The 12,664-nt window shown below is 45.3% G+C and overlaps 1 protein-coding gene across 1 annotated transcript; it reads right to left on the reverse strand.

Moving 5' to 3' along the window:
* Positions 1–1,762: 1,762 nt before the first annotated feature.
* On the reverse strand, positions 1,763–12,578 carry LOC134473732 (HLA class II histocompatibility antigen, DP beta 1 chain-like). The gene is made up of 6 exons (XM_063239082.1): positions 12,412–12,578; positions 8,990–9,253; positions 3,299–3,580; positions 2,725–2,835; positions 2,412–2,435; positions 1,763–2,011 (listed from the first exon to the last, which is right to left on the reverse strand). Exons 1-5 carry the CDS (start codon positions 12,506–12,508, stop codon positions 2,416–2,418), a joined length of 774 nt encoding a protein of 257 aa, XP_063095152.1. The 5' UTR covers positions 12,509–12,578; the 3' UTR covers positions 1,763–2,011; positions 2,412–2,415.
* Positions 12,579–12,664: the final 86 nt, after the last annotated feature.

The raw sequence follows: 12,664 nt of genomic DNA on the forward strand, positions 1-12,664 counted from the left end.
AACCTGAAAGAGGGTTAATAAACTGAGAGTCAAAGATGAGAAAACAATGCTCTATGTGACAGGAAACCAGTGAAAAATAGGGACAACTTGTCAGCAGCCACAGATAGATTGGTAAATTATGAGACTTTTGTGCAGTGTAGAACTACACAGCTGGCAGGAAGGAAAACCTTGTGGCTTTAATAAGTAAAGGAGTACAGCTCAAGATTAAGGTCAGGGGTAAAAAGGTTCAGCAACACTGACATAAATGAGTTGACCCCCTAGTTTAAAAACTAAAGGAGCTAGTGGGGCCCAAAATATACAAAGCATCCTGAGAGGTGAAAGTTGAGGAATTGCCTAAAAAAGGAAGACAGAGGACACTGTTAAAAGTGTATCAGGACTTAAAAGCCACAGTAGCCTTATCGCTCTGTTTAGTTTGATTATATTTTATTTTGGTCTATCTACTCATATTAGACCTGAGGGCACAAACAGCTAACCCAAAAATAGCAGGTTATACCACAGTAACTGTCCTTAGTTTCTTATTAACTTAAACTGAAACCCTGTATTACTTGCATTGTCTTACTATGACTGATCTTATTTGAAGCTGGTTTGTTAGACTGCTTTTTTGCCTTGACTGATTTTATTTGAATTTGGTATGCTTGTTGTACCAAGTCTAAGCGTACAGGCAACTATTCTGAAGATTACAAGATGTAAAAGATATCCATTCCGGTTTTGATTATTAACTACTTTCAAATCCTACAATGTCTTCAAAGTTGTGTTCTAATCAAAATAGCTATGTAATGCTATGCTTAACTATATAATGCCTGATGATGTGGGCAATTCTATTGAAAATAACAAGGGAAAGCATAGTAACTACTGTAGACCACCTAATATTGTGGTCTTATATGTCTTTTTTATGTCTTTTTGGAATTTATTTTGTTGTCTTGTTTTGATCTGTTTTTCCCTACAATACAGAAAGGATAGATATACATGTAGAGATTCACACAAGGGAAGAATTTCTAAACTATTTATTGGAACAGATTATATAATACACGATGTAATGAACAGATACTCTGAAGAAGAAGAGACACTAAGAAACCCAATGCTAATTCTGTAGCATTATGATATAAAATCTAGCAAAGCAATTATTCACTGTTCAGAGTGATATTAGTCTGGTCTCTTATGTTTAATTTCAGCATATGTAAAGATAAAGATAGCTACTACAAAGAGAATGAGAGGCATTATGGTAGTCATTTTTGACTTCCCCAAAATTATGTCTTGAAGACCTGAAAAGCTTTCATCATCCTGTAATGATTTGATTAGTTTTATAATATTCAGTATCTGTTCAATGTATGTGAAAATGGGGACAACTATTTGGAAGAAAACTAGAGACAATACGATAGACAGTGAGGATCTCCAGTGGACTTGCTTTGAAATCTGTGTTTCTTTTAAAGAAATTTAACTGTTTCCTTATGAAGTGTTCTGTTCTGTCATGTTTAATCTTACCCTTTAAGATAAAAAACAAGTGTGTAGGACTGATAACGGCATTACTAAGTTTTTGTTGGATCATTGAGCAGAACTGTTTGCAGTGCCATTATTTGAATGTCACTTTGTAAGCTTTAATTTTGTAAACTGAACAACTATTTCTCCGATGACAATATGTAACTTATCAACTAGTGATATCGTACTGTTTATTTTTCTTAATATCTGTATTATTTCTACCCTTTATTTGTGTTTTTTTCTCTTTAAATAAAAAAACAGTGGTGGAGATAACACAGTATGTATATTTAAAAGAAATAATGACATCTGATTTTATTTATAATGCAGAGGAAAAGAGAACTTGGTTGATGAGAGAAGTACATTGAATCAAAGAGCAAAACTACAGAAACTGATTTCAGAGCAATTACATGGCAGCCACATCCTCTTGGGCAGGTGGGGTCTAGTGCAGAACCAACCTTCAGTCTTTTCTAGGACTAAAGAAATAGAAAATCCTTGTTCCAAGGCTCATCTAATCTTTGCTGTCAGATGAGGGACCCTGTAAGAGTTAAGACAAAGTTACCTGATGTTATTGACACTTCCCCCTTAGTGTGAGGAAGAAACGTTGGTTTTATAAGATAAAACAGCCGGATTAAAAATACTACTCAGGGGCCTGGGGATTTAGCTCAATGGCATAAGCGCCTGCTTTACAAGCAGGTAGTCATAAGTTCGATCCCTGGTACCGATAAAAACGAAAAAGACACACACAAAAAATACTACTCATGTCAGCTTTCTTGCTCAGTGAGAAAATGTTCTTTCCTCACATTCATCCAAGGGCTGGAACTGAAGCGTTAGTCTGGGCCTGAGGACCTGCTCCCTGTAGCCAGTGTTTCAGTGAGAAGAAAGCGCTCACACTCCTCAGCAACCCTCCCCTTGGGAGAAGCAAGCAGGAACATTACCTGCTTATCGAGGTCCTCGCTGACCTGAAAGGAAAGGACAGCAGTGCATTAGCCATCAAGTCCACCTCAGATGCCGAGGGAAGCCTTCCCCTCCCACCTTCCACTGCCCAGTGTGAGTCTGGATCCCTGGAAACCTCGTGCACCTGGTGGTTTAGGCCCAGCCCAGGGATTCCTCTCTCCCTCATCTTGGCTCTGACAGTTTGATTGCAGCAGCTTCTAGAACTGTGTGGCATCACTCTTCTGTCTCATCCCTTATCACAGTGAATGGAAAGTCGGGGAAGAGGCGACCTCAGTCCAGGGCAGCTTTTCCTACCTTTCTTGCTCCTCACGTGCATGACGATGCCGACTGTGAGGAAGATGAACCCCAACAGGAAGCCCCCGACTCCAGTCAGCTTCTTGTTCCGGGCAGAATCAGACTGAGCCACTGAGGAAAACAAAATCCAGGGTTACCATCACCTCCACCAGGACATCCCTGTCTCCATCCTGTCTGAGACCCTGGAGCGGGTGTGGAACATCAGCCTGAGGCAGTGGCCAGGGGACCCGCTAAGTCCCGGTTCCAGACTTAGGCTGGTGACTCCAACCACAGGACAAATGGAGATTCTGCCAGCTGCCTCTCAGTACAGGCCAAACAGTGTGAAAGCTGACAGCAGAGAGCAGCTCCTATGTGGGAGGCCAGTTCAGGAGAGTCCCCAGAGTTTCTCATCACTGAATCCTCTAGGTCATGAGTAGTGAAGCCTCTATTTCGTGAAGTTCAGAATGACCCTCAGAAAACACAGTGTGTACCCATGACCCCAATGTTAAGACAAGAACAGTGGACCTGGGAGCCAGTGTGTGCCCTGCCTTTCAGACTGTGGGCTCTGGAAGGTCCCTGAAGGTGGGAAACTCACTCCACTCCACAGTGACAGGGCTGTCCAGGCTGGGGTGCTCCACGTGGCAGGTGTAGACGTCTCCCTGCTTGGGGGTCACTTCCAGCATCACTAGGATCTGGAAAGTCCAGTCCCCATTATGGATCAGGCCTGTGGACTCAATCCCGGCTGTTTCCTCCTGTCCATTCAGGAACCATCGCACCTCAATGTCACCCGGGTAGAAATCTGTCACGTGGCAGATGAGCTGGTTGTGGTGCTGCAGGGTGGCCTTCTTGGCGGGGGACACATGTACTGTAGGCTGGACTAGGATTGGAGGGGGAAAAAGGAATGATGCCAGAGATTATTATTTCTTAGGTGCTTTCACTAAGGAAGTGACTTCCAGATATTAAAGGTACAAATGTCGTAATTATGTAAGCAGATAGTGGTTGTACACTGTGATGGAGATAGACCCTCCAATGGAATATGCCTGATCATTAATTACATGATAAACTGAGAACATTTGAAGCAAGACCAAAGCAATACTTTGTTACATATTTAGCAGAAATTGTAACTATAGGCATTCGATTACCACTAATAGTCTTTTTTCCCCCAGTAATAGTCTTTTGAAAAAGAATATTTCTTCAAGAAATATTTCTTCAATATTTGACAAGAATATTTCTTGTCAAACTACCTATTTTTTCCATGCTCTATCTTTAGGAAAAGGATATAAAATTGCTTAAATGATGTCTTCAAGTTAAGATACATAGAAAATGGCATTCTCTTCATTTTATATCATAAAAATGAAAAGTACAAAACCCAAGTGTGACAATAATTTACTTTCCAGATCGCCTATATAATTCATGCCCCTCCTACCCCAAAACCCACAAGCTTCATACTTACAGTAATATTGTGTTTCCCAGAAAATAAGACCTACCTCAGAACCAAGTTCTAGCATGATTTTGGAAGAGACTAGAACTTATTTGGGGGAAGATCTTATTTTTAGGGGATCAGTGTACATTGAAACCTAATATTCCAAGTCCCATCTGTTTGACTTTTAGGAATTCCAATGTATTGCCAAGTTTTTCCTCTGCAGTGTCTTTCTTGGTTGTTTGAGAGAACCCAGTGCAGGTGTTGTCTCTCTCTCTCTGGCTCTCTGATGTTCTGTGCTCTCCTCAGCTTCCTGTTTCCAGGTCACTCTTGCCTGATGGTCATGTATCAGTTTCCATGCTGCTTGTGACTTACGAGCTTTATTGATAATGAGTACTTTTGAACCTCTACCACCGGAAGTTTCCTTCCCTCTAAAAACTAGAAAAGATCCATTTGCCTTAAAAGAAAACATATTCATTGCAATTTTTCCCTTCAGTGCTTCTATTGCTTAATATCTCAATTATTTTCAAATTTCTGTTTCCCAGTGAACAGAAATACCCTGAAGTGGGCCCAGGGTCAGGTAAAAGGATGTTTCCGAATTGTTTCTGGAACTGGTTTCTTTGGCAACTTGCTTTTGTGCCCAGATGTGTCCACACTGCCAGCCTTCTTCCACTTTTCATTTAACCACTTTTATAAACTCACAGTTCACCTGAAAGTTCAACTCTGTTCCGAGCTGTAATTTGTAAATGAAGATAAGCTGCTCTCTTTAGGTCCCTGGCCTCATGCAAATAAGCTATACTGGCTCCTGTGTTTTAAAGCCCAGAACATTCTGAAAGGAACTTGCCAGAGTGCACATCTGACCTCTGGGTGGCACACGCACTGAGTCTACAGGTTCCAGTGGTGTCAACTGTCACACTCATTGAATACATTTCCTATTCTCTTGCTCCTGTGAGACACTGAAAGAGTAAATAAGGTCTAAAATGTACAACAAATATGGGAAGGAATTGTTCAACAGGAAAAAAGGACCAGGATGCGTGAAAGGGGGAAGCACAGTAGGGAAAAGGGAAAAACGCAAATCAGCTACACTCTTAGTATCTTTCAGTTCACTAAAAGGGATGGCTTGTGTTAATATTCATTGGAGAATTTTTATGCCCATATCTTGTACCCTGAGCAAATATTTTGAAGATAACAACATGTAATATATTAGCTATTATTACTCTCATCTTATTTTGTTATGAAATTTTGTTTTACCTTTTTTCCATAAAATTAAAAATTCAAACAAACAAAGTCACATTTCACCAAGGGAAAAGATTTCTTTCTTTCTTTTTTTTATACCAAGGATCAAACACGACCTAGCACTTGCCAGGCAGGTGTTATGCTGCTGAGCTAAATCCCCGGCCACAAATTTAAGTGTAATTTTTATTTTATTTTTTATTTATTTTTGGTACTGTGGATTGAACTCATAACCTTGCACTTGCCAGGCAGGCATTTACACAACTAAGCTAAATACCCAGTGGGAAAAGATTTTTGTGTTCTAAGACTGCCTTGTTGAGTGCTCATGAAATATCTTCTCAGTTACTTCTAGAATGTTGTCACATATCTACATTAGAATTTTGCCAAGGATATAGTTGAATGGCACAAGCATCTGGCTAGCAAGTGCACAGTTCTGAGTTAGATTTCCAGGACAAAAAAAGAATCTGCACAGCTTTCCCCCTTCCTCCTCAATTCATGCTGTAATTGCAATTCCTTAGCCAATAATAAGTGTTTCTTGTTTCATATCTGATTCCAGTCCCTCCTCTTTCTAATTCACTTCACACTCTGAAACCACAACTCTGACTTTGTCATTTACTGTATTTTTTTTAAACTCAGTTTCTTGTTATGCCTATCTGGTTAAATGGGAAACATGGAAGAACTAATTACAACACAGACTAATAAGTTCTTAGACAAAGTTACCAAGAAATTGGGAGGAAGGGGAAACCATATCAATGTGATTTCAGTGAAAGAGGTTAAAACACCAACCCTGTGGAAAACCAGAGGATTATGAGAAACTACTTCAAAAATTTATATTACAGGGGCTGGGGATTTAGCTCAGCGGCATAAGCACCTGCCTTGCAAGCAGGCAGTTGTGAGTTAGATCCCTGGTACCGATAAAAAGGAAAAAGACAAAAAAAAGTTTATATTACAATGAGTTGGAGAACTTAGAAGAAATGGAAAAATTCCTAGACACATATAAGTTACCAAGTTGAGTCAAGAAGATATAAAAACTCTGAATGGACCAATAACGGACAATGAAATAGAGGCAGTATTAAAAAGCCTACCAACATTTAGAAGCCCAGGAGTTAATGGATTTGATGGCTGAGTCTACCAGAATTCCAGGAAATAGCTGAAGTCAATGCTCCACAAACTCTTACATGAAATTGAAAGGGAAGGACTACTGTTAAAATCATTCCTGGAGGCTAGCATGCCCTTAATAGTAGAACTATATGTGGACTAAATGAAAACAGAAAACTCCAGGCCAACATCCTTAATGAACATAGCTGCAAACAACCTTATGGGATACGTGCAAACACAGTGCAACAAATTATTGAAAAGATCACACGTCATCAATTGACTTCACCTCAGGAATGTATGTAAATCAAAAAACAAATCAGTAAGTGACATGAACAAAAGCAAGGACAAAAACCAAAAGTTCATATAAATAGATGCCAAAAAAAAGTCTGACAAAATCCAACATCCAGTCTAATAAAATCCAACATCCAGTCCGATAAAAATGAAAACAGGTATAGAATATCTCAAACTGATAAGGCCATTTATGACAAACCCACTGCCAACATCGTGAAATATAGAACAATGGAAGGCATTTCCTCTAAAATAAAATTACACCAACGATGTCCACTATCACCATTCTTTTTGCACTTAAAACTTTAGCCAGAAGAATCAGGCAAGAGAAAGAAGTAAAAGAGCTGCGTACAAGGTAGGAGGAATTAAAATGTCCCTGTACCTAGGACTCAGTGCTTTGTGCTCTTCTCCTGGCTCTGTCTCTTCAGTTGATCTCACCCTGCCCAGACCCTGCGCCCTCCAGGCCACCTGCCCTGTCCAGGAGAAAATTCACTGTCCCTCTGTTAGATTCTACTGTCTCCCCGTGCATCTTTCTTCTCCCAAGATGCTGGGCGCACTGCCTTCCTATTCACAGATGATCCTACCCCTGGAAGATTAAAAAAATGAGCTAAAATTTCCTACAAATAAAAATCTCAGCAAAGTACCAGGACACAGAACAAATACACAAAAATCAATAGCTTTCTTGTAAACCAACAATGAACCCATTAAGAAAGAAATTAGGTAAATCATCTCATTCATGGTAGCTTCAAAAATTAAATACATACAAATTAACCTAACCAAAGAAATGAAAGATCTCTAAGTCAAAACTATAGTACTCAGAAAAGAGAGATGAAAGAAAACCTCAGAAAATGTAAAGGAATTCCCTGTTCTCACATAGGTAGAACCAATATTGTGAAAGTGGTATCTAGATTTATCATAATCTCAATAAAAAATACCAGTGGCATTCTTTACAGAACTACAAAAACCTTCCTAAAATTTATATCAAGAGAGTCTAGAATAGCCAAAGCAATCCTGGACAACAGGAGGAAAGCAGGAGGCATCATGATCCCAGATTTCAAATTGTATCATAGATCTACAACCATAAAAATAACACAGTATTTACCCCAAAATAAAATGTGGATCAGTGGAACAGAACAGAGGATGGCGAAACAACCCAGGCACGTTCAGCCATCTATTTTTTACAAAGGGGTACAAAACATACGCAGTAGCTAAGATGGCCTCCTTAGCAAGTGATGCTGGGAAAACTGGGCATCCACGTGCAGAAGAATGAATTTAAATCTGTATCTTTCACCCTGTACTGAAGTCAAATCAAAAGGGATCAAAATCTAGCCATAAAACTGCAGCACTGACTGTACTGGAAGAAAAAAAGGCTAAACCCTTGAAGACAGAAGCATGGGCAAGGACTTTCTGCAAGAATCCCAGCACACAAGAAATAGCACAAGTAACAGCTAATAGTACTATATAAAATTAAAATCCTTCTGTGCAGCAATCAATACGTGGGCCCAGAAGGTTAAATATCACATAGTTTCTCTTATATGAAAAATCTCATGGAGGCAGACCTGCATATGGGAGCCAGGGATAGAGGGAGAGAAAAGGGAGGGAAATTCAAAAAGAAATTAAAAAAAGATTAAAACGCAGTAAATACATGTACCAGCTACCCATAATGAATGTATGCATTGTGTATCACAAACAAGTACAATAAAAACAATTTTTAAGAAATAGAGAAAGCAAACGGTACCACGTAGACGTAAGTTCCCGCACACTACCGGCAGGGCCCTGCCCTGGCTGCCCACCTTGTTTCCCGTTAGTGGGCGCGTTTCCCCGTTACTCCCGCAGCTTCCTAAACCTTGTCACCTCCCACAGCGACGGGGACTGTAGAGGAGCCGGGTCAGCCCCGACCCCGCTCCGGCTCAGCCTGCGGGGACGCTCTTGGCCGGGACCTGTCCTTCCTGACCGGTACAGGACCCGACCCTGGCCAGGGCCTCCCGCCCGGGGGTGACCTGCTCCCGTGTCCAGGCCGCGTCCACCCCGTCCCTGTCCTCCATCTCCTCAGGTGACCGCGCCCCGCGCTGTCCCCACGGGCACCCTCCCCTCCGTCCCAGCGGCCGCGGCTCCGGGTTGCTCCGTCCAGCGCCGGCCTAGCCTTCACCTGCCCCCAGCCCTCCTCCGGCCGGGCCACCCGAGCCCCAGCCCTGCGCCTCCCCGAGCCCCAAGGTCGCTCTGTCCCCGCCGCGGCCCCGGCCTCACCTCGGCGCTTCAGGCTGAAGCCTTCGTCCAGCTCGTAGTTGTGTCTGCACACGGTGTCCACCGCGGCGCGCCTCTCCTCCAGGACGTCCTTCCGCCCGTTCCAGAGCTCAGCGTCCGACCGCCCCAGCTCGGTCACCGCGCGGAACTCGCCCACGGCGCTGTCGAAGCGCACGATCTCCTCTCGGTTGTAGATGTGTCTCTCCACTAAGCGCTGTGTCCGGTTGCGCGCGTAGCACTCGTGCCGCACTTGGTGCAGGTAATTATCTGCAGGGAGCATGGACAGCGCTCACCCAGTGTCCAGGGTCCCCGGAGCCCGCGAGCCCACCTAGGGCGGAGCACTGAGCTGCGACCTCCGTCTCACCGGCCCTGAGGCCGCTTCACGGGGCCTGGACCCGCGCCTTTGCGTTCCTGGATCCCGGCTCGCACCTGACTAGGGCTAACAACTGTCCCGCCAGAACCTTCCGACTCGGAGCTGAGTCTCGAACCACAGAGTCCCGTGGGTCTAGGCTGCCCCTGAACATTTCCTCTCCCTCTCCACTCCTTTCTTTTTCTTAGTGACAGGGTCTCACTAAGTTACAGAGATGCGAAATTAGTTGTCCAGGCGGGACTGGAACTTGCAGTCCTCCTGCATCAGCCTCCCAGAGTACCAGGATTACACCAGGAACCTTTCTGAGCCTCGGTTTTCTATCCCCGACCTGGGAAGACTTGCTGAACAGGTGACGCCCTGCCCAGGAGGGGTTCAGTGACTTTGAAAAGGGAGGGCCTGCCGAGGTCAGAGATGGTGTCAGAGCTGGGGCAGCCAGAACTACTTCCTGCGGGTCCCTGGGCAGAGAAGCTGCAGGGGCAGCGGGGACTGGAAAGGCACAGCCAGGCTGTTTCTTGTCAGGGCCCCGCCTGACCCGCTGGGCCACACCCAGCTAGGATGTCCCCTCCTCAGGGAAGCCTTCCTGGCCTCTTTCTCTTCCCCACTGCAGTGCACTCCCTTCTGTGGCAGGGTCTTGAATACACCGTTTACTCTGTGTTTTGCAGGCTGGGAATTAGACACAGATTTCCTGCCAACGTTCTGAACGTGAATGTGAAGAAAGGCTGCCCAGCCTGATGGATGAGGTACATTTTCACTAATGTTTTGAGCACAGCTGCAGAAAGACTTGATCTCAACAGGTGTGGAAAGTATTTAATCAGTGAGGTCATTGCAAGCAGAGACCCCAGAGCTGGGCGTCCTTGCTAGAGACCCAGGTGCCCTGATCCCGGAATTCCCACATGGATGGGTGTGACCACCTCTGCCACAGCTGTTCTCAGGGCCACAGAGTCTGGCAAGTGCAGAAGTCACAGGGGCTCCTGCATTTCTGTTAGCTTCTGCAGGGCCCCTGGGCCTGCTGTATTTCCAACCACACTGGAAATTAAGGCAGTGTGGTTTCTGTGCGTGTGAACTCCATCCGCACAAATGCACATCTCAACACAGATTCCTACTGTCCTCTCTATATCCAGTATCAAGAGCTCTCAGTAAATGTTTCCTCATCAGGGAAGTAAAACAAATAAACGATTAGAGGGAGCTCTAATTAAGTTTATGAACATAGCAAGTTTTTAACCGCAGCAATGTCTCACTTCATTGAAAAAGGTATCAGAAGTTTAACTGCCAAACTGATGGATCACACAGGTTGAGACCATGCCGAGTGTACAGCTGTGGAGCTCCGCAAATGCACTGTGCCTAGGATGCTCTCTGAATTCTCACTGTGCCTGGTTTTTCCTAGCGATTTACTTGGGGACAAAAATGACAGAAAAGCAGGGTCAAAAGGAAGGCTGCAATGCACAATAATCTTCTGCAGGAGGCAGGTGAGGTGACGGGCAGGGGTGCGGCCTGAAGACCTGGCAGGGGTGTGAAGTGAGGGAGACCAGGACTTACTAAGTGCACATTAAGTTCGAAGAGACAGAGGTTGTGGCCTCAGGATTCTGGTTTCTTAGAGAGTTACATCCTACTGTGGTGGTCCCTTTATCCCCAGCCCCATAGCAGGGGAGCTCAGCCATATTCCCTGCTCTCTCCTGCCCTTCCTGTCCTGTTTAAAGTTGGAAATCTGCACGGAGTGGAGAAGTGTGAGGGGCAGTGTAGTCCGCACTGCCCACTCTACCTGCACCCCCTTTGCTCTGGAAGTTTTGTTTGTTTTGGGTGGGGGGTTAAACTCAGCTCTGGAAGTTTTTACTGATCATTTGTTCTGGGTGGGAATTGGCCTTCAGTACTGTGCATCCTCATCCCAGTCCTCCTACAAATGTTCTCCACCCCTTGCCCGTCTGCCACTCCCCTCAACTGTCCCTTGCCCCTCTGTAGTCTGTCTGCTCCACTTTGGTGGTTTCCTTGCCCGCTCCAGCTGCCTGTTATCCCACAAAATTACTTTCACTGTGGGACACTGGTGCTGGCCGTCAGTGTCCTCTGCACCCTCCTGGCTCTTTCCCTAGCCACTTCCTCTGTGATTCCTGGTTCTCACTGAGCTGTGCTGCTGCCTGGGGCTCAGTGCCCTTCATGATCCCCAAGGGCAAGTGATGCCTTCCCTCCCAGCAGGTGGACCTCAGGTAAGGACAGAGGCCCTGGGGTTTGAGAAGCTGCACTCAGGAGATTGAAACATAGTTGCCAAGGAAAGCAAATTAAAACCAGGACAGTGTATCCTAGGTGTATTCTAGGAGGCTGTGGAGGGTCTGAAAGAAGGATCTGTGAAGGAAGGGGGAAGTTAGTGGAAAACTGAGACAGTTACTTTACAGCCCTGCCTCCTGTGGTGCTGGGCACACATTTGAACTAGAAAGATCAAAAGCAACCGAGAAATGCTGGCTCACAGAAGTCCTGTATGTTCTAGCCACAGTGGGGCAGCGTGAGGAAGAGTCCTTCCTTTAGTCTCACCTTCCCGATCCTCCCTCCTCAGTCCCTTTCCACAGCCCCCACCCCTCATCGCATTCTCTCTGCAAACCTCACCACTGTGGACCTGGGCATTCTGCGGGGAGGCTGGAAGAATCCCTCAAGGAGAACAGAGTCAGAGCAGGACCACGGCCCGTCCATCCCTTCCTCTCCATCTCTGTCCCACAGCACAGGCTACATCTCTACCCTGGGCACTGAGTGGGCAGGGTGAGTGAGTCCTCAGGGTTGGGATGCAGATGTGAGGAGGCTCTGAAGACCTTCTGCTGTCTGGAAACCTTGTGCCCCAAAGTTATTCCTGGTCTCTTGGCCTATGGTCCATAAGGAGGCACATCGTCCCCACTTGGCACCTGTCCCCTGCCCACTGTGTGTCCCCATGAGAGAACCAGTTGGCTGCATGGAAAGAACTCATGGCTGTGGCAGGAGAACCCACAGCTGTTCTCAAAGTCTGGTCCCCGAGCAGAAAGTCTCCAGCAGTGACTCCCTGAGCCCGGCCCTCCAGCAGTGGCTGCTCTGCTCTTACCTGGATGGGTCCTGCTCTGAACCACTGTGCTGCCCAGCACCAGCAGAGCTATGGTCAGAGCCGATATCCAGGGAGCCTCAGGGACCTGTGGAGCCATGCTGGGGTGGAAACTGCTGGTGAACAGAGAAAGCAGTTGTCAGGGAATGAAGGACTCACTCAGTGGAGCTCCTGTGTGAAATGTCAGAGACCATGAGTCACAGTAGTCTCCTGAGATCCTGTGATTGGACAGACTCTGAGCAAAGAACGAATGGCA

The sequence above is a fragment of the Cavia porcellus genome, unplaced genomic scaffold (genome assembly GCF_034190915.1).
Source record: "Cavia porcellus strain 051 isolate PalLab524CR breed Dunkin Hartley unplaced genomic scaffold, mCavPor4.1 scaffold_28, whole genome shotgun sequence".
NCBI lineage: Eukaryota > Metazoa > Chordata > Mammalia > Rodentia > Caviidae > Cavia > Cavia porcellus.

Excerpts from the sequence above, each read along its gene's own strand:
- LOC134473732 (XM_063239082.1), bottom strand. The coding sequence starts at position 12,508 with ATGGCTCCACAGGTCCCTGAGGCTCCCTGGATATCGGCTCTGACCATA. Across the intron at positions 9,254-12,411 it reads TCAGAGCAGGACCCATCCAG|ATAATTACCTGCACCAAGTG; the intron begins GTAAGAGCAGAG and ends TGCTCCCTGCAG. Across the intron at positions 3,581-8,989 it reads CTTCAGCCTGAAGCGCCGAG|TCCAGCCTACAGTACATGTG; the intron begins GTGAGGCCGGGG and ends CTCCAATCCTAG.